The following is a 22,876-nucleotide window of genomic DNA, read 5'->3' as shown; positions in this document are numbered from 1 at the left end:
AATACGAAGCCAACGACCAACGTCCCCATATCACGTTGGGCGCCCAACCATTGTCACTTGGTTTTATGTCGTTATATATGAGGCGCCCCCAAATGGTGAGGCGCCTATAAGACCAAGCGACACTGATTGATGGGCCGTCCAAAACGGCGTGATCTGTGGGGTGCTTTATCCCAGAGGGGCACCCATAATGACATGATTGATGGGGCGCCTTATAATGACCATACATGATTGTTGGGCCGCACATAATGGATAATGCCGAGTGAGACTGGTTGAGCACTCACGACTTGATCAATGGGGCGCCCAAAACGGCATGATTGCTGAGGTGCCTCATCCCGGAGGGGCGCGCATAACGCCCAGGGCGAAATCTACTATAGCAAAGCCAACTGGAGATTGTAGGACATTTTCCACTCCAAATTCACAATGGGGATGAGATTGATTCAAGCCCGCTCCCGGCGTGATAATCTTCAAAGTTCAACCCGATTCCGAACATTTCGTTTTTCTCATATATTTTTATAGGTACGCTAAAGTCGTATTCCTTCCTTCAAATTTTTATAGTGTTTATATCAAAAGATCATAATACGCAAATATCGAAAATTCAGCCTTAAAATTGAAATTTTCCGTCATTTTCATAGTTCCTCAGGTGCAAACTCTATTTTCAAATAGTTACTGAGGTGGGGGGCGGGGGAGCACATCCACGGTGCCGTTCGACGTGGACCGTCAGGTGTTGGTACCTCGTTGCCCCCAGAAGAACCATCGGCGCCCCAAGAAGCTCTTGCCCCCGCCCCAAACATTTTTGGGCTAGCTACGGGCCTGAAGTGTCATTTTTCAGTTGAAGGGTCTTCGAGTATTGAGAGTTCGTCTTCTTGATCATTACCTTGACATCCTCAAGGATCCTACTGAGATCAATACCCCTATTTGATATAAATATACTAATAGTTTAGTATTCAGTGAAATAAAGTATATCATGTAACGATTTTGTTTTAAAAAAAAATTGGGAAGGGTGGGAATGAGGGACCACTGGTCAAACAGGTGGGGAAGCACCGAACTAAATAAACGAGATAATAAGTCATTGGGCAGCATTGGTCCAGGCAGAAAAAAATAATCGATTAAATTAGGTGTTCCATTCTAACAATAATAAAAAATTCGGAAGCTAACTCTACACGAGCAAATTTACAAGTTATTAACAACCTCTGCTCGCCACGAAGTTAAAATACATGTTTCACCCCCATTTACGCTTCAGGTTTTCCTTGAGCGAATATTTCTCTAACTAAACAGCTATTGTCTTTTAAACAGGCATTATGTAAGAGCTGAATCTGCCTATTGCAGGTCTGTCTTTGGGCCTTACATGTTATATAAATTATTAATTAGACATTAATTATTAATATGACAAGACCATAATCAACTCCATATGTCATTGCTCCGATTTTAAGTAGATTCAGGGCCGGCGGAAGCAATTCTTGATAAGGGGGGGGGGGCTACCATCCTAGGTCTTAGGCGATCGAGGGTCCAGGGGGCGCCTAGGCCCCGGAAGCTCTTGGGGATCCAGATCGTCGGAGACGCTTTCTAAGCGATTTCTGGCTAATAAAATTACTCAGCAATGAAGTGAAATTTTATTTCATTTTAACTCCCTTACCATAAAAACACAATCTGTGGTGGTTTAATCCTGTGATGCTGACTTGACAAATATATGCATAATGCATGATGAAACTTACAATGTACGTTTATTATTTTTAGCTTATGGACACTCTAGACTAGAGGTTACAATTTTCATCCAATTTTGATGAAACTTGAAATGTATATTTGGTTTCTTTCCATATTCGCTCATATCTGATTGTTACTTTCTGGATTATAGCCTCTGATTGTACGAAAAATCGCGTTTTAGCTTGTGGTCCCTCTAGAGGTTACAATGTTTATCCGATTTAAAAGGCATTCGAATATATCACCGTTACACCATTGTGTTCACATTTCCTGAAAATGAGACCGTGCTGCCCGACAAAATGGCCGCTCCCCTAAAAGCATCAATATAATATTCAGTTTAGATCTAAATACTAAGGCCATCTGCAGATTTCGCCAATGTCACAAGATGTAAACAAGGCTGATCGTAATACCCAGGTTGTAGACCATGCAGCGTTTCAAATTTTTTTACCCAATTTTGATGAAATTTAAAATATATATTTATATCCCAAAGATCTGGGTTTCTTCAATATTGGCTCGTATTGGACCGTAACTTTCTGGATTCTGATCCCCTGATTGTAGGAACATCACGTTTTTAGCTTACGGGCCCTCTAGAGATCATAATTTGTATCTTATTTTCAAAACTGTTTAAATATATCACCGTTACACAATAATTATTTCCGCAAAATCGGACCGAAACTTCCCCGTCAAAAAGCCACTCCCCTTTTCGAAAATAGTATAATAAAATCATGTAATACCCAGACTGTAGACCATCTAGAGGTCACAATTTTATCCGATTTAGATGAAATAAAAAAGAGTATCACTAGTTCATGGGTGAGTTCCATTTGCTTGCGCATCTGCAAAATGTTAAATATACTATTCAAAAAAAGTGGGGGATATTTGATTTTTAAGTGTTATTAAAGTCACCTAATGAAATTGACGAAGAAACAAATGACAAAATGAAATGAAGTTCACATTCATCGATTTATTCCAAATGATCGTTAGACTAAGTAAGGCACAGACTGACCATTATGAGGGTAAAATGATACCCGGGGTCAAACAGCAAAGTTACCACAGCATCACAACCAAGTCAGTAACGGGTAAATCCTCCTCTGTTTGCCAAACAAGCATTGATCCGACGTGGCATACTCCTAATGAGACGTCTAAGGTCATTTTGGTCCAGATTGTCCCATTCCTGTTGCAACGCAGCAGCAAGTTCTTGGACATTGGCAGGACGTTGTTGACGTTGACGTAACCTCTGTCCAAGCATGTCCCAGACATGCTCGATGGGGGAGAGGTCGGGACTCAGTGCTGGCCAAGGTAATGTGGTGATGTTCTGTTGTTGGAGGTAACCTGTAACGATCCTGGCCCTGTGACATCTTGCGTTGTCATCCTGGAAGATGAAACGGCGGCCATGACGTCGTGCGAACGGCACAACATGGACTGCCAAGATGTTGTCCCGGTAGTACTGGCCTGTAACACGCCCTGCAACAACATGTAAAGCCGTTCTTCCAGCAACAGTGATGCCTCCCCACACCATAACAGAACCACCCCCAAATCGATCATGTCTGATGACGTTAACGTCTTGGAAGCGCTCGTTTCGACGACGCCACACACTCCTACGTCTGTCCAAAAAATCAACAGTGAACCTTGACTCATCTGAAAAAATCACATTGCTCCAGCGTCGATTATCCCAGTGTTGACGATCCCTACACCAACGACGTCTTGCCTGAATGTGATGATCTCTCAAACAAGGGATCACGCGAGGACGTCGGGCGCGAAGGTGACCCCTATGCAGCCGATTCCGAATCGTCTGGCCACTCACTCTCACACCAGTGTCTGTTTGAAGACGAGCGCTGATCTGATTTGCTGTGATGACACGATTTCTCAAGGCCAAGGTACGGATAAATCGATCCTGGGCTTGAGTTGTCGCCCTTGGTCGACCTGAGCGTGGTCTGTCCTGTACAGATTGTGTATCACGGTATCTGGACCATAGCCTGCTTATGACAGACTGAGAAACATTCATCGTCCGCGCCACAACCGCCTGTGTTGTGCCGATCTGTAGCATGCCAAGGGCACGTAACCTTTCATTTTGGGTAAGCCGACGCATATCAAAATTTGTTTTCTGGTCACTAAAACAATTAAACTGATGTTTCCACCCTGGAATTCAATGCCACAATGACTGTAACATTCAAAGTCAGAGTCGTGCAAATCTTGGGTTGGACCCCCATGATGATCCCAAGCATCACCTGCATTCCATGCGGTAGCTATTGGTGCGTTTGGGCGTCACATGTTACTGGAAATGTTTCTTCTGTTAGGTTCTATAGTGACTTTTTTCGTAGTCATTTGCATATTTTAGTATTATGCCCCCAAAATCAAATATCCCCTACTTTTTTTGAATAGTATATAAATGAAGTTTGTGTACCTTTCACTATGAACTTCAACTGTGTGTTAAGGATCAAAAGTTCTTGGATCAGTTCGACTTTGGTAGCATCAGACCTTATATTCTAGAGCTATAGCCCCTGCTTTTCACGCAAAATCTGAAATATGTACGGATTTTGTAGGCACTCCATGTGGGGGGGGGGCTACCATTGTTGTCCCATTCTGATGAACCTTAAATATGTTAAGGATCCAATGATCTTGAATGATAGGATAGCCCTTTTGATTTAACCTCTTCCCCGTCAATTTCTTACAAAATGTGGGCATATCTTGCATAGCAACCGCTTGTTTCAACTGGCCATAGCAATGAATTATTTGATGGATAAGGGGCACAAGGAAAGGGTATACATAAAAATCTATCCCGTCGTTTTTCTAATTACCTAATATGTCATAGATACTACACACATGAGATGGACTTGAAATAAAGATCGACTGTTCAGTTATCCATCGCTACCCTCGCAACCGCGGGTCTCTTAACCCTGGGAACAGTATAGAGCATAGCAGGGTTTTCTTCTTCTGAAAGTCTACGTTCTAGAAGTCTTACTTCTACTCACTTCTATGTTAAATTCAAGCCTTTTTGTTTTTAATAGAATAGTTACTTGCGTGCAACAACCTGGAGAAAAGGGTAATTTTCTGAGTAATCAATCATTAACTAAAATGAATTTTCCACAAAGCTGTGATGGTTGTTTATTTTTAATTAATTACACAATTATACAATTATGGCCGCATTCCCCATTCTCTGATGCTTGTGCCCGAAAAACTGTTACACACTGCCCGAAAAATGGACGGTTCAAGGAATATGGGGGATGGGGGGGGGGGGCATATAAGTTCTCCCAAAACGGTATTTCTACTAATATATCTGTAAACTTTTAGTTCAGATAAGATTTGGGGCTAAATATTTGAATTGAAACAAAGCATCTATATGTAATTTTCTCACTAAAATAGATATATGGCAAAACCTAAATAATACTGCATGGGAGTGGCAATTGTAAAGAAGAGAGAAAAAAAATCAAATAGAGTTTAATGCCTAACTGTTCAGTATCAACCGGGATACTGAAGATGTATATACGCCCGCCATACATTATGCTGTAGGGGGAATTTTGTCCAAACAGCAACGTTACGGTCTACACTTTATTTTGAATTTAAAGGGTTTTTTTACGTGCACGCCAACGTGTGCACGGGACCTCAGTTATATATTCCATCCAAATAACTAGACGCTGCCCATCACAGCCCCCACCCTACTTCCTGCACAACTGACAAGGTGAAACAAAGCTGGAAAGTTTGGGGAACTATTTAGGTCAACACGGGGATCAAACCCCGGATCTCCTGATTAGTGAGCCACGGACAACGGGGAACCACGCCAGACTAGGATCAAACCCTGGGCCGCCCGATAAGTGAGCCAGCCCTTTACTGAGTCACCGCGGCTCCCTTGCACACTGATGATGACATGTACATACTAGCTGTACACGTACAATGCCCCCTCCCCAACTATCATGTATGACGTATGCTCATCTTCATTATATGGGTTGGTGCAGAACAGTAAGACATTAAACTCCATTTGATTTTTTTCTCTTCATTACAATATTGTCACTCCCTTTACAGTATTATTTAGTTTTGGCCATATCTATTTTAGTGAGAAAACTAAATATCTGTAGATGCTATGTTTCAGGTTAAATATTTGTTAGACCTTTAGCCTCAAATCCTATCTGAAAAAAATAATTAAACTTATATACGCCCTAGTCTGTAGTTAAATCCTATTCAGTTTATCAAATAAATTCTTTAAACAAAATACTGTTATCAATGATTATTGATATTTTCCATAAAGGGAGATAACTCCTTTTACCATTAAATGGATTTACGAAATTCTGTATGTTCCCCTGTTCTTTATGATTTCTGCATTTTGCTTTAAATCAAAATTTAACCAATAGCATATTCTTTGCATAGTATGAAGGCATCAGGTGTTTACACCAATATTTAATTTTATGTCAACTTCACAATTATTAGTATACATATAGCATATATCACAATTTTCACCTGGCCCTAAATCGAGTTAGTGCAAACTTTTTGCTTGGAACTCTCTTGATTTGTTTTCCTGGTGTTATAAGCTTTCCAAAAATGCATAGTTTGTTTTTTTGGGAGGACCATGTAGCGGAACTTCACGCTAGAAATTTTGGCTGCAGGCCTATAATAAGAATTATTTACTCACTAGTATTTTGTTACAGACGCATTATGTAAGAGCCAAATCTGTCCAAATATTTGGAACCAAATCTTATATAAATTATTAATAAAGACATAAACAATTCTCAGTAACATTGCCAGTTAATATTTAATTAAAGTGGATAATTGAGACTATATTGTTATTATCATATAATAACGATAGCAATGACAATCGAGACTACACTGTTATTCAAACGGTCGTAACACCGTTCAGAATGAAATAATTTAACTGAAGTTTTAAACATATTCATTTTTCATTATCTATTTTTAAACTATTATAGCGAGAACCTCTTATATAAATCTAACATAATGTATCTTTAACCGAGCAGATTTTTCTTTATTAACTGTATGTATTTTGATCTTTGTTAATACCAAATAAATTATAGATTTATAATCCATGACTAATTTGAATGTATCAGAGGATGCAAAAATCGGTGAAATATAAGAACATAATAGTTTCTTTTGAAATTTGTTGAAAAACAATGACAGACCTTATGAGACAGTGAACCATTCGTCACCCCCCCCCCCCCTCCCGCCCTAAAGTTTTAAAGAAATAATATTTTATTCTATTGAGTTCAGCAGCAAATTAAACCAAAATACATAATTCTAGGTCATTTTTTTTTTCTTTTTTATGTGATATAGTAATTTAGATTAAAACACCAAACCTAGGTGGGGGGGGGGGGGGGTGGATGGCTGAATGGTTAGCGTGCGTGCGCTATATCATAAAGTCTGTCATTGAGTCGACTGGCGTGGTTTCGAATCCCCGGTTGTACGTGACAAGGAGTAGGGTCGCCTGTCCAACCTCGTGGGTTTTCTCCGGGTCCTCCAGTTTCCTCCCACTGCTAAAGACCCCTATGCGCAAGCGAATTATTGAAATAAAATTAAACCATATGTTAGTCCCGAAATGACATAGTTGTGTCGAGGGGACGTTAAACCCCATTTCTCTCTCTCTCTCTCTCTCCAAACCTAGGTTAGATTATTTAGATAACATCTTCAGCTCGATGTTCATGGATAGAAATAAATTATCATTTAATGCGTTCTGTATCAATAAAGATGGCGACTTAAAATTAACAGAAAGTACTTTAACCTTACTTTTGGATTGGTTCTTTTAAACCCCATTTCATTTTGATAATTCTATTACTGGGGAAAATTCCACTTCAGTGCCCTTGTGCTTAATAATCAGAATCCACCTCTTTTTTATTTTTTTGCATAAGTTACATACATCTTGATGTCGACATGGACGCTTTCTCTGTGCTGAAATCTTCTAAGTCACCGTCTGCAATCGAATCTTGCTAATATTGCAAAAAAATCAATCAGTCATTTATAGGTATGCAATTATATCGGAAATCCACTTGACAACAGAACAAAGAACAAAATGCGAATTGCATGCAGTTCATAAAATCAAATTCGGCATCGTTCAAAAAAATGAATCAGCTGATGGTAAAAACTTCAGTCATAGACGCGGGATTCGTCACAAAATAACCGTCGTAAAATCTCGAAAAATAACGGCAAGTAGCGACTAGTGGAGCGAAGTTTCTGGAACTGCATTTTGAGTATGAGAACTAGACACCCCGAATCAAAATCAGAGTTGTGTGATTTTCTAAAACTCTGAACCCCAGTTTGGAATTGCATCACCCCACCCCAGTAAAAGCCCCGGATTTCGGGAACTTCATTTTACGGGAAGGAATTATTTACATATTTTTCCCCTTATATGCACTATAATTTATTTTTTTCATCATTCGGCAACTTCCCGAAAAATTTGATGATCGCCTTAAATTTTTTTTTTTTATTTTTTGTTATATAAACAATATTCAGAAATTGAGGGGATTGGGAACAGAGACAAAGTTTATATAAATCCCCCCCCCCCGACTCGTACGCCTGTGAATGGCAATCCAACACAAATTACGCCCCCGCCATATGGATTACACAAAACGCAACTTCGCTTGTGCTTTAAAACTATGATCAATTTATAAATTGTAGGCCGATCTATATTTACTACGTATCAAATATGGAGCCACGATGGCCAAGTAAGATGCTGGCTCGCTGACCTGGAGGTTGGATGTTCCATCCCTGTGTTCACCGGGTGTTGCAGAACTGGGGGTCTGGCAAGGGACAAATTAGCATAGTCGTTCGGATGGGACGAAAAACCGAGGTCCGGTGTAAATATTGGCGTGCACGTATAATGAACGCTTGACAATATAATTGGAATTCGATATTAAAATAGGCCGTAATGCCGCTGTCGGTGAGGAACAGTAGGAAGCTAAACCCCATTTCATTTCGTATTAAATATTTCAAATCAGGCCAGACTTCCCAGAGGTAACGTATACTATGAGTGTATCAATTTCAAGAAATATTAGTGTGATGGGTGGGAAGTAAAAAGAGATTGTTTAATTTGTAGTTATGACAGAGACATTTTAACTTTGACCCCTGAATTCATTGTCTTAACAACATTGAGACCCATTTGGAATATTGTTGATTTTAGCTCTTATAAAAGTAATAAATCACACAAGCACGTTCAAGAGGGGTTTTTTTTTATTAGAAAATATATTTGAAAAACAGATATTTCATAAACAAAAATACTTATGCGGTGCTCATGTATACAATTATAAAATTGACCAAATCAACAGAATTAAAAAAACAAAACAACAAAATCAACCTTATCGTATAAAATAAACAAACTCATAGACTGAGCATATTTTTTTATCATTATCAATACAATAAATCAGAACGTATATTTATGAATTTAACGTCCATTAAAGTTATTTGCTGTACACAAACGAATTTAAAAATTAGAGTTTTCAAACATACGTGTTTTAATTCCGTGTACCGATTTGGCGTCGTTCGTATTTATGAATTAACCAGAAGAATGCCCGGCTTCGCTCAGGGGTTATAACTCCCTAACCGGAGGTGGTAGGCTATCGCAAACTGACCTGTAGGCTATATTACTCCCCGTCCGAGCTACCCTACCCCTCTGCACCAAATTTCAGCCTCGGGACAGCCCTAGTATAGCCGCCAATCCCGAACAGACAGACAGACAAACAAACAAACCACAGTCACAAATATTAATATTTATTTTATGATCAGTAGTGGAATACCGCGTTTTATCAGTGAAATAAAAGTGTTATTCCACTGGCTAGCTGTAGTCCATGTTGTTTTTACCTAAAATGATTGTAAAATCATAAAATATATAGAACATTTGTCGTTTTGTCGTGAATAACATATTTTATTTCATCGAGAAGCAAGAAAACTTATATTTTCACGAATGCGTAAACGACAAATATCCTCTATATATAACAATATTGCTTCTTGAATGGGAAATCATTTATGTTCAAAAATATAAAATGAAAAATCAGTGTAATCCACTGAAACTCGTCAAGTCGACGGACGTTCCAAAAGCAAAGTAGTATCCGTTCTTCTATCTTGTGTACAACTATAGCCTAAGACTTTGCCTATATCGGTATATTGGTAGCAGATTCCAGTAACTAACAGTTCGCCCTAGACAACAACTAGGATTTACGCCAGTTTTATGTGCATGTTAAATTACAACTTTGTTCAGCGCTACGAGAGTTAGGCAATATTGTCAAGAACCCAGACATAGGTTTGGAAAATTACATAGACTATGCATCTTTAAAAGCGGTGCAGTTGTTGTATGTGGATTACGGTTTTAAAGAACCTATTTTGAGACATTTATGACAGGAGATTCGTAGCCAGATATTGTAGTGGGGTGACGGACAGAGCTAGGCACCGGTTTACTAAGAGGGTCGTACTCAAGTACCGGTGATAAAGGTCGATTAATCTGATTCTGATAATGCGCCATGTTTTCCATCGGTGAGTACACATTATCAACAACACCATTTTGTGTATTGGTCAATGTTGCTCTCGTTGTCCATGACCTTTGGCTGGGTGTTCGTTGCACTTTACTTCGACAAATCTCGACTTCTGTTGTAGTGGTAGTTGTATCCATTGAATCCGACGTCGACGCGGAGCGTTTGTAAGACACGCCAGAACCCTTCCTTACATGGTTTGTTGCGACGGAAACGGTCACGGTTTGATTACCTGGTCTCTTTCGTCGCTTGATGATAATTACTGATACTACCATGCCAACAATTATTAAGACGACCAGAGCCAACATCACATAAAGGAGGGTGTAAACGTGATCACCGTCTGAAAGAAAATATTTATTATAGAGTTGTTTCCCTTCTCATTTCAAGCAATGTATGGAACCAAAATTTGTATGCCCAACCTAAACTATTTCTTATATCACGACAATAACCAGGTGATTACGTGTTACAATTTTATTTCAATACTTTGCTTGCACATAGGGGTCTTTATCAATGGGACCTAAGTGAAGGATTCGCAAAAAAAACCCTAGGAGGTTAGGCAGGCAACCTCGCTCCTTGTCGCGTACAAACATGGGTAACGTAACCACGCCACTTGACCCAATGGCAAACCTAAAGCGGCTAAAGCGCACGAGACCACTCAGCCGCTTGAGTTTGAATCAAGGTCACCTAGTTGCTGACTTAGTTGTGATCACGTAAATTATCAACGCATCCCAACATCTGAGCAAATGAGACATTCCGATGCCACACTGGTTTTATGTCTGATTAAAACCAATGCATGAACGTCAGAGATTATGGGACATTTCCAAATGTAACAACCAATTGAAACTTACCGCCGTCTTTATTTCCGTTTTTAAGTTCATAAACTTGACTTTTCAGATCATCTGTAAAGATAAAACATCTGTAAGTTCGTAAGTTCAAAACAACCACAATTACAAAACAATCAATACCACTGAATTTTACAGGTGGATTTGTGTTTCACAGGAAGCTTTAATGACGAGAGAGAGAGAGAGAGATGGGATTTAACGTCCACTCGATAGAAACTAGTTCATTTCGGTTCAGTGTTTTCTTTCAATAATTCGCTTGCGCGTAGGGATCTTTAGCAGTCGGATGAAACCGGAGAAAACCCACGAGGTTGGACTGGCGACCTTACTCCTTGTCATGTACAACCGGGGAATCGAAACCACGCCAGTTGACCTAATGACAGACCTTATGATACAACCCGCACGCGCTAACCATTCGGCTCTCCATGCAAGTTTTCGTCGACGATATCGTAGGTGAAAGTGGACGGTAACCTCCACAAACGAATGATGCCCCTTTCTCTTCTCCTACCGACACACGCCGTGCGCTACCTGGGTCTCACGAAGTGCACATTTACTACACCAGGTGACGTAAGGGGTTACGCAGAATAGTGACATTAATCCAATTTAATTTAATTTAATACTTTATTTTGACTTAAATCAAAACGGTTTTGCTCCTTTAAGTATATTACAAAATACATATCAAGGTTTGTATGCATATGTAAATGCACGAGGCGTTGTTTTATGGTATTGTACTCGTCAGCAGTTAGGTGTTCTCTAGTACTTCTGATGCGTAGCGATATAGCTAATATTAAATGGGAAAAAAATGATAAATTCAGGCAGTAAAGGTTGTCTCCAGTCGGATGATTTTCGAAATGAGAGACCAATCTGTATTGAACCGGGCTATATCATGCCTGGAATACGAGAAACGTTATCAGGCCAAATTCATGAATGGATGAGTGGGAGGATGTGTTTGGTTAATAAAGGAACTGCAATATATATCATTGAATATTTTTGTAAAATGTCCTCACCTTTATCTCTGCCATACAAGACCCTTATTTTGAATCCTTTCCGGGCTTCAGACTCATGAGATGAAGTAAATCGTATTATAAGACTCGATCCTTTAGTATAATAAGCTCTTGTCTTTGTTAGCTTTTGATTACAGTCAAAGGGTAGTTGTTTACCACTGAAAGTGCAAATAAAACGAAGCTGTAGGAAATAAATATTTCAAACAAATTATAGTTTGTCTAAAGATCGAAACGTCGCCCAAATAAATAAGTAACTGTTTTCCATAAGTATGTGTTATAGTTTATTATTCTACCCAGTTACTAAATACCACTAAATGAATATTAAGATCTTAAGAGGTATACTTATTAGCCAATTAGTTTGTATTTTATAGCATAGGTCTAGGCTACCAAGCCAACAATTTTGTGGCTAACAATAAAACAAATATAAACGCACTGTGTACCAGAAACAAATTATGACAAATCGCATTCGTCTTGGTATTCTGACATTATATAAAAAATCAAAGCGCAATTTTCCAAGGAGCAAGCATGCCAAGTTCCATGTCGATCGTATAACGTACGTGAATTGGCTGAGCCTTGGGCTTTTTTTTTTTTTTTTTTTTTTGAAAGAGCGTCGCCCGGCAAAAAAGAAGAAGAACAACAACAACAAGAGAGTAACGTGCCTGATCCAAAAATTGCCACAAATACATAGCTGCACAAACAAAATAAATTAGATGTTTGTTGTGGAATTTAAAGCTATTCTTCCTTTCAATAATCTATAGATCTCATAGAAAGCTAGCACGATTTAATGTTAAACAGCATAAATGTCATCCAGAAGTTTTTTAAAATTGATACGAGTTCTTCCTTTTAACAACTTAGTTATATTTTCAAACAAAATATAAAACCGTAGTCTAGTCAAAGAAATGAAATTTGGTTTAACGTCTACCCTTTTCTACTAACTGGGACAATGAAGACGAGCATGAATCATGCAGTGTGCTACGGGGAAAAAGTTTGCTCGGGCAGCAGCGTACGGCCTATTCTTATTTTTTTATTCCCCGCTCTAGTGGAAATAGCACATCACTGAGGAGCCGCGGTGGTTCGGTTAGTAAGACATTGGCTCCCTAACCTGGATGTCCTGTGTTCGATCCCGTTGTTGCCGGAAAAAATTTTGTACCGGCGTGGCTACCCCTTGTCAGTGTTGCAGGACGGTTTACCAAAGCCCATGAACAGAACCGTTTGAATTAAGTTCACGGAAACTGCTTGGAATCCTAACGATGCCGCTTTCCCGTTAACAAGGACGGACTTTACTTATGAAATATATGAGATACGGCTTATTCGGATATCAAGTGAGTAAATAAGATTATATCTACTACTTGTTATATCCGTATCTTATATGGTTCCTGTAATAAGTACTAGAAACGAAATGAAATTGGGATTAACGCCCTACTTATATGCACCGACTGGGCTAATGACGACGGCCATATATGAAATATATGTAGTGTAGTGAGTGGGCTATGAGGGCTACGGCCTATTCTTATATCGAATTCCAACCGTTACACGGAACCCTTTTTTTTATATCATCCGAACGACTGGACGTCCTGTGTCCTCCGCCATGCACAAGAGGAAACTGTACTGGAAAATCATGGAGAACTTTCTCGGTCAACACCGGGATTTAACCCCGGACCTGTTAGCGAGTCAGCGCCTTACCCACTGAACCACCGCCAGAGGGCCTGGCAATAAGGGACAACGTACAGTCTTTCGTGTACAAATGGACGTAAAATATCCCGTGGCAGCTGGAATAGATATAAGAGAAGGTCCCGTGTACACATTGACGTTTAACTCTAAGAACCGTTGACAGTTGAAATTTCATACAAGAGATGCCGTAGTGCCACTGTCCGTGCAAAATTGACCTCGTAGCACACTGAATGGCGTATGCCGATCTTCAATAGTCCAGTCGAAGTAGAAAAGTAGGACGTTAAATCCAAAAATGCTTATAAATCCATATCAGTAATGAGTTCAGGAAAGCCGTGAAAATTTAATGTACGGTTTGAATAAGCTTCCCATATTCTGTTTAAGATGCTTTGCCACACGGAAATGTCAGATGCTTATAGTACTATCAAGATGTCCATGGGGTTAATGTCTTACTTTTCTAAACCAACTTTGTTAATAAACTGTGATACGGCAAATTCCACGTGCACGCCTCGGTTTTACGTCCCATCCATACGACTATACGCGCCACTGACAACTGGAAACCTAACCGGAAAATTCCGAGGAACTTCCAAGCTGAACATCAGGATCTCAAAGACGAGTAGGCAGAAACGATGTTCCGTCTTGGCACATTGCCCGTCCGTATATCCAGTTTTTGTAGAAGAACAGAATGTTAAACCCAATTTCATTTGTTTTTGGCTAGATATGGGGAACGAATTCATCGGTTCCAGTATGTATCTAAATCCGCACTCCGGCAATGTAAATTTCAAAATTTTCTCTGAGAAGTCCTTCGAACCCCCGTGACTTGGCCGTTCGGAACGTGCCGCCTACAGCAGTCGATCCCTTATTCCGCCCCTGATTGCAGACACTCCGTCATGCACCTCTAACACGAGGTAACCTCGCTAGAAAATCCAAAAGATATCACTAGGCCATTACAATTGGGTGTTAGTATTTTGACGATTTCCTTTAGGAAAGTCCACTCTTTGTCTTTGGTTACAGCTCATCTTTTATTATTAACATTATAAAGAGTAAGCATACCCCGACTAATCCATGACACAAATAACAAGCAGTTTTAAAATATAAACTTACGCTGAGTCGTCTTTCAGGTATAATGTATCCATACAATGTATGTCAAATTCTTCAAACAAAACCGCCCATCTTCCTGTCGGCTTAGACCACGCCCAACTTAAACTCGCGTCAGACGGATAGGGCAATGGGAAATTTGGAGTTGTTATCACTTCTGGTTGAGAAAAATTCTGATTACTTCTGTAACCTGAAAAAGAATTGCGTACATTAGTGATGGGAATAAAAACAGGACGATGGTTTTAATGGATATTATATTATGCGTGATTTTAGCGCCATAGAACCCAAAACTTGAATATTGTGACAGCTTAATCTTTAATAGCAATTGGAATATCAGTCGAAAAAAATCTATCAGTTCATGCTGCTCCCTATGTAACAAGAGCGTCGCTATCTTTAGTTGCCGTCAATCTATTGGTGGGTCAGTTTTTAAATCCGATTGAATCCAAACCGGGACATTTTTTTTTTAATTTCGAAAAAATGCAAACCACGCATGGTTACTTTAAATTGGGATAATCTGGTGCGTTACTCTAATTATTGATGGAACAACTATTCGATCTAATTTTCATTTAGAAAGATCTGTGGGTTTCTTTTGTCCCTAAAGATGTCGATCCTAATAAATGGTAACAGTCGGCTGAAAAACATATCCAAACCGTTCGAGATACTTCTGGAGCCCGGTGGGTAAGACTGACTTGCTAGCCTGGAGGTCGCAGGTTCGCACCCGGTGTTGGTTGAGAAAGTTCATCGGATTTTCCGTCGTGGCTTCCCCTTGTCAGTGGTGTAGGACGAAGGGCCTGACAAAAACACCTGTCTAGTTTTTCGGATGGCACGAAAACCGAGGTCCCGGTTACACATTGGCGTGCACGTAGCGCCGCTGTCCCTCATAGCACACTGTATGGCGTATGGCTGTCTTCATTAGCCCAGTCGCAGCAGAACAGTGGGACGTTAAACCCCATTTCATTTCATTCCATTTTTCGAGATACTTTAAGCGAAGATTATTCTGTAGATGAAAATTTAGAGATTTGAACGTAAAGACCATTATACCGTACCTTTGCAATAATGCAATGTGTGAATAATGCAATCCCTAAGATATCAACGACAGACACAGTATTGATGCCTTTTAATAATTTTTAAACTTGTTTGATTTATTTAGAACTGATTAGGCAATTAGAACTATAATTATACTTTTGGCGTTATTTTAATGAGATGATAATTAAGTAAAGGGTGTGGAAATAACCTAACTATTAATTATATTTCAATATTTGCTCTTCTATCTGTGGATATAAAAGGTTAACTGTAGACAAATATACACACAGTGTTGGTTTTTTATTTTACTTACACCCCCCTCACTCCCCGCACGCATGCCCCCCCCCCCCCCAGCACCCCCATCATTACGACTAGAGGGATATGAAGTGTGTTTAAAATACAATTGTGTAAAGCTGAGGGTGATGCAGGGTGTTTAAGACTATAAGTGCATGCAATAGAAGCTGGCGACAGAGGCCGCCTAAATCAGACACTGTACACACATCACAAAACAATTTAAGGCATTAAATTTAATTAAATCAAATCAAAATTTATTTTTGCCAAGACAACAAATAAAAATAAAAAATTCAATTTAATCAAAACTTATTTTTTTCTCAAACCCAACAGTTCATTTTAAAGGAATTTGCAAGGCAGTCATCAGTGCAAAATAAATATCTATTGAGTTTACTCAAACCCATCAGTTCATTTTAAAGGAATTTGCAAGGCAGCCATCAGGTCAAAATAAATATCTATTGAGTTTTGATGGGCTTACCTTTCTCACGTTGTTAAGATGCATTATGTTAGAATTAATAGTTCAAAAATATGTCCCCGGTTGTACGTGACAAGGAGTAGGGTCGACTGTCTAACCTCGTGGGTTTTCTTCGGGTCCTGCGGATTCCTCCCACTGCTAAAGACCCCTACGCGCAAGCGAATTATTAAAATAAACTTGAACCATGTGTTATTCCCGAAATGACATAGTTTGTGTCGCTCTCTCTCTCGCTCCACCATGAATATTTATAGTCAATGCAATAGGACGATTAATCATAGAAAGGGATACTGAAGCGCTTATCGTGTTGTAATTTAAATTTGACGTCTGTTTTATGTGCCTTGGATCCACATACACCTACTTAGTTTAAACACTTTATTTAACTGTCTGATTCTCACCACGGAAATAACATTAGAATTGTTGGGTCTATTTCAACAAAAAAAACTAATACATATTGAAACAACCCTCGTGTGGATCACGTGTTACAGTCTGCATAAAAGTACCTGCTGTCAAGGTCAAGACATTCAAAATATATTTCTGAACAGACTACAAACGTTCTCTAACATGACCAGAATTCTTTCTTATCCAATTAAATATATATATATACAAGGGGTTACATTGCTAGAAAAAATAAACGGGGGATATGGCAAGGCATTTTAAAAAGAATGTGGTGGACCCTCAGTGAAAACTGGAACTGCATGTGTTGGGGGTGTTTGTTTATTTTTATGGGGTTTTGGAGGGAGGGGGGGGGGTGAAAGATCAGATGCGATGTGGTGCATTCTAGCATATCCCCTGGATCAAAAAGCTGTCTCTATAAGTTGCTCGTCCTATTTCCCGAGGTAACTAGTTGACAAATAATCCCTAAATGGTTGGTCAAATTGTTTTAGGGTAGGGATAATCCCTATTATCTTCACCCGCCAGTTTTTGGATGATTAAGGTGGATCAAATTTGTGGCCTATCAGTCAATTTGTAAAAAATATCCGCTTTGGTGTAGTGTAAGTGGCGTATTCCGGATTAGAAATAAATTACTGCTTTCAACGACAGAATATTATAGCAACCGCAGGATTTATAGCTAACAGTCAGAGAAATTATAACATACTAGATGTGGTTTCGGCGAACTTTAATTGTTAAGGGTTAATAGGAAGGGTTAATTGGCGATAAAAAAAATCCCCGGCTATACACCACACTAAATATTCCCCTGATTATTATTATTTATACCACACCAAATGTCGCTTCGGTGCACTTTTATTATGAAAGTTTTAATGAATAGAAAAGGGTTAAAGAAGAATCATAACGGTAATTTTCTTCCCGATATTCTCCTGGTTATTGTTATTTATACCACATGTGGTTTCTGTGCACTTTAATTATCAATTGAATAGAAGGGTTTAAATAAGAATCCTAACAGTAATATTCCCCTGGTAGATTTATACCATTATATATGGTGGCTTCTGCGCACTTTAATTAACAAATGAATAGAAAGGGTTAAATAGGGCAAATTTCACTAGTTATTATCATATATACCACATGTGTTTTTTGATGAACACAGGGTATCAATTGAATACATAGGGTATCAATACATAGGGTATCAATTGAATACATAGGGTTAAATAAGAGCCATCAAGGGAAAAAGTCATGTTGTCATATATTTTAGAATAGGATACGTACCGAATTGTATTCCGATCATTCAAAATTATATGTGATCTCAATAACATAAGTTGTAAAAATGGCTGTTAAATAGGAATAAATGTTTTTAATCTTACCGCAGACTGTGCCCATTACAAGAGAGATAATAAATATAAATCCAATTTTCGCCATCTTGATAGATGATAATTCAGGATGTATACTGACTTTATTAACTATTTAATATCAAATATCGTATTCTCTAATATATATTAAACTTTGACCTCTGTTGTACTGCACGGATACACGATGAGTCAAATTGGCGGGTTTCAAAATTAATTGAAATTAATAAAGTCATAATGACATTGCCAATATCAACTAGATAATATAATATGCAATAGTACTGCTGTCTTGGTAATAAAAAATAGCGAATCTCATATGTTGTACTTTGTGGGAATAACAAGAAATAAATGAAAGTTAAATTTTGCAGTTGCAATATCGTTTCTGTTCAAACATTTGTACGAGATCAGTGTTTCCCTGAGCGGGATCGTAAAGTTTTAGGGAGGCAAGGGGAATTGGGGAGGAATGGCTCATCAAGGAAGGGGGGGGGGGATTTCGTATGGACTGTCACTTCTGTTGCCTTATGCCAAGTCTAGGCTCGTAGCTAGCGTGGGGGGGGGGGGGTAGGCAAGACTGGTAGTTCCCTTGCATGAAATCGGATCCCCCAATAGACGCCTAAGCCGCCCTTGCCATTGGACGCAATACGAAGCCAACGATCAACGTGCCCATATCAGTATGGGCGCCCCATAAAGGCGAGTGACATTAGTTGGGCGCCCACGACGAGATTGGCGGGGCGCCCAACCATTGTCACTTGGTGTTATGGGCGCCTCGTCAATCATGTCGGTATATATGAGGCGCCCCCAAATGGTGAGGCACTCATAAAACCAAGCGACATTGATTGATGGGCCGCCCAAAACGGCGTGATCTGTGGGGTGCTTTATCCCAAAGGGGCACTCATAATGAGATGATTGATGGGGTGCCTTATAATGACAATACATGATTGTTGGGTCGCACATAATGGATAATGCCGAGTGAGGCTGGTTGAGCACTCACGACTTGATCAATGGGGAGCCCAAAACGGCATGGTTGCTGAGGTGCCTCATCCCGGAGGGGCGCCCCCATAATGCCGAGATTGGTGGGCCGCCCACGACGAAATCTACCAGATTGTAGGACATTTTCCAGGTCAAATTCACGATGGGGAAGAGATTGATTCAAGCCCACGCCCGGCGTGATAATCTTCAAAATTCAACCCGATTCCAAACATTTCGATTTTTCCATAAATTTTTATAGGTAGCTAAAGTCGTATTCCTTCCTTTAAATTTTTATAGTGTTTATATCAAAAGATCATAACACGCAAATATCCCAAATTCAGCCTTAACATTAAATTTTTTGGGTCATTTTCACAGGTGCAAACCCTATTTTCAAATATTTACTGGGGTGGGGGCGGGGGAGCATTTCCTCGGTGCCGTTCGCCGTGAACCGTCAAGTGCTGGTACATCGGTGCCCCAAGAAGCCCCATCTGCGCCCCCAGAAGCCCTTGCCCACGCCCCAAACATTTTTGGGCTAGCTACGGGCCTGAAGTGCCGTTTTCCAGTTGAATGGTCTTCGAGTATTGAATGAGGGACCACTGGTCAAACAGGTGGGGAAGCACCGAACTAAATAAACGAGATAATAAGTCATTGGGCAGCATTGGTCCAGGCAGAAAAAAATAATCGATTAAATTTACAAGTTATAAACAACCACTGCTCGCCATGAAGTTAAATTACATGTTTCACTCCCATTTACGCTTCAGGTTTTCCTTGAGCGAATATTTCTCCAACTAAAACTAAACAGCTATTGTCTTTTAAACAGGCATTATGTAAGAGCTGAATCTGCATATTGCAGGTCTATTTTGGGGCCTTAAATGTTATATAAATTATTAATTAAACATTAATTATTAACATGACAAGACCATAATCAACTCCATACGCCATCGGATTGCTCCGATTTTAAGTAGATTAGAACAGTTCGGCCATGTAATGATTTAATTTAAAATCGGAGAAGCCGGGCTAAGACTCGAATGAACAGTATGATGGTTACGATCAATGCACACGTCTTGTCCAGACTACAACCATCGAAAATTTCACTCAAAGTAATTTGAAGTAAATTTTCAATATACTCATTTTGCATTATCTACTTTAGAAATATTATAGCGAGAACGTGCGGCTCTTTATCTAAATCTTACATAATGCCCCTTTAATATTTGAAATACTGTTTCAAAGCGCTTTATTAAATACCAAGTGTACACCTACATTTATAAGTATGCATTTCAATAGTCCCCTAAAAAGAAAAGAAGATGTAATAAAAGTGGAATCCGCCCATAGTAAAGTGAATTGTGGCTTCCTGATGTAACCTTATCTCTTCAGTACATATCCTTTCAACACATTTAAAAACGGATACAGCTAACTTATTCATAGTTTAGTAGCGGATATTGTAGTGCAGTACGTTTGTCAACAATGAATGATACTCATCTCTGTAAGATTGAAAAGTCATATTTCCGTCATATAGATACGCGATTAGTTGTCATGCTAGAACGGAACAGATCCTTAACTTTGTATTATGACGAATTGCGCCACTATCGGTGAATATCAGGACAGTTTTGGTCGAGGGGCCCAGCCGAGGCGGCTCCCGACCAAAACTGTCCTGATATTCACCGATACACCGAGGAAAGGTGCTAATAAGTTACTTACATCACATTTCTATCGAGTATTGTGAAGCAAAATGTGAAAAATAGTATTTATTATCGAGTCGTTTCAACCGAAAAGTGACAAATACTTTCTGTTCTTTCATTATTTATCCCTTTCTGAGCCTCACGTTACATTTCATGGTAGAATGATTTCGCAGTGGAGAGACGTCCTGAGTAGTATTTACACGTGCGTCTTGCTATGATACTCTAAGCGTAAAACAATCACGTGTTTGTTTAGACCGCATCGCCAGAACAACTTGTCTATGGCGTAGAGGACTGCGATATTATTAAATGTAGTGTAAAGGAAATGCGAAACGTGGGTCATTCCTGGTGAAAGTATGCATCGGCGGATTGTTCTTCCGTTGAAATTTATTTGTAATAAAGTTTATGACTTTCTAGGCGTTTTTTTTTCATCCTGCTTATTTTCAATGCCTGTGAAGTGTCCAGCAAGAGAACTCCGCCTTCTATCATTACAATTAATTAAAATAATTATTCAATATTCTAATTTATATATTTTGCATATTAATATAAATCAAACCAAATTATGAAATAGATGCCAATTGGTATGTATAATAATTGATTTTTGTAATATGTTGTTATGTTAATTTAATGTCATTGTATATGTTTTTTAACTGCCATGTACTTCCCCCCATTTTGTTTTGTTACTATGAATTTGACTAGTTGTTTCATGTACATTGCATAGAGCCGTCGTTATCAATTGCGATCTGGGTAGGACTAAACGTCCGCTACTTATTGCTTGATAGGTATTTCAAACGGTATAAAAGTATCCGTGTATCAGAAATGAATAGTACTCTTTCTGTACAGCTCTGATACACGGATACTTTTAGGCATGTATTGCAATTAAACAGGACAGTTTTATCAAAGGTTGCCAGTGGCAACGAGTAGAAGGGGATGTAAGTGTGTCAAAACTACCCGAGCCTCACGTCAGAACGTTATAACTTTTGTCTCTCCCAAATTATCAGGGGCGGGGGGCTGTTCAGCTACATAAAAAAATTGTAAAACAACACTTTTTATGAGAAAAGTGTAGCGGTCGTGTGCTTTATTCTTTGACGCCAGATGGTGGGATGGCGGCCATCTTGAATTTCACCTTTCCTCCCACGATTCAGAGTATCCACATAAGTGGGGTTTTTTTTTTACTCCAACGGAGATCTCCAGTCAAATTGAGGGGAACATATATATATATATATATATATACACATTGTACTCCCGCAGCTGATAGACTCAAACCAAAATGGAAAAGATTACTAAAGACATATGAGACACAACATTAGCATGACCCACAGTCTAAAATACAGACTAGTAGTACATTATGAGAATAAGAATCCTGTGTGATTTTTGTTAACATTTGACTTGTACTGGTTTGTCAATATTGTCAACTGTTAGTGACTGGGTGTTAACAACTCTAACCGCCACAGTAATAATTTACTTACTATATCACAGATTATATAGACAGATATATAGTCGATGGGAGGCGAACAGACTAATCTCTACGTCAATATTATATTATAGAGGTCAATAGACAACATACCACGGGTCAATAAAGTAGGTCGATATAACATTTTGCCGGTCAATATAAAGGTCTTTGGCTTCTTTGTAAAATATAGGAATCCATTTCAGGTGATACCTGGATGTAATAACTGGAAGAAAACTTCCATTAAATTTCCAAATATCAAATAAACCAAGAGCTGTGGAGCTTTCTGGTGCCAAGCCTTGAAAAGAATTAAAAAAATCTGCTAGTGTCCATTGGCTCCTGTGTTATCTTATATCGTCGGCTTAGGACATCATGTCCAACCATCCATCCCCACCCCCTACCAACACAATCACACACTGTTGGCTTTTTAAAGTGTTGCGCACGAGACTGTTCTTATGAGAATATTTTATTAAAATTTTGTATCTAAATT

The 22,876-nt window shown here is 39.1% G+C and overlaps 1 protein-coding gene across 1 annotated transcript; it reads right to left on the bottom strand.

Moving 5' to 3' along the window:
• Nucleotides 1-8,844: 8,844 nt before the first annotated feature.
• Nucleotides 8,845-18,447, bottom strand: LOC126823445 (uncharacterized). The gene is made up of 5 exons (XM_050552305.2): nt 18,310-18,447; nt 14,770-14,953; nt 12,001-12,155; nt 11,003-11,053; nt 8,845-10,494 (listed from the first exon to the last, which is right to left on the bottom strand). The coding sequence occupies exons 1-5, from the start codon at nt 18,362-18,364 to the stop codon at nt 10,004-10,006; spliced, it is 936 nt and encodes a 311-aa protein (XP_050408262.1). The 5' UTR covers nt 18,365-18,447; the 3' UTR covers nt 8,845-10,003.
• Nucleotides 18,448-22,876: the final 4,429 nt, after the last annotated feature.

Source organism: Patella vulgata, chromosome 6, assembly GCF_932274485.2.
Source record: "Patella vulgata chromosome 6, xgPatVulg1.2, whole genome shotgun sequence".
In the NCBI taxonomy this organism is placed as follows: Eukaryota; Metazoa; Mollusca; class Gastropoda; family Patellidae; genus Patella; species Patella vulgata.
This window is presented reverse-complemented; position numbering and strand designations above follow the sequence as displayed.

Coding starts and splice junctions, on each gene's coding strand:
- LOC126823445 (XM_050552305.2), bottom strand. CDS start 18,364: ATGGCGAAAATTGGATTTATATTTATTATCTCTCTTGTAATGGGCACA. Junction 12,156..14,769: donor TACCTGAAAGACGACTCAGC/GTAAGTTTATAT, acceptor TTGCACTTTCAG/TGGTAAACAACTACCCTTTG. Junction 11,054..12,000: donor CTTGTATGGCAGAGATAAAG/GTGAGGACATTT, acceptor TTATCTTTACAG/ATGATCTGAAAAGTCAAGTT.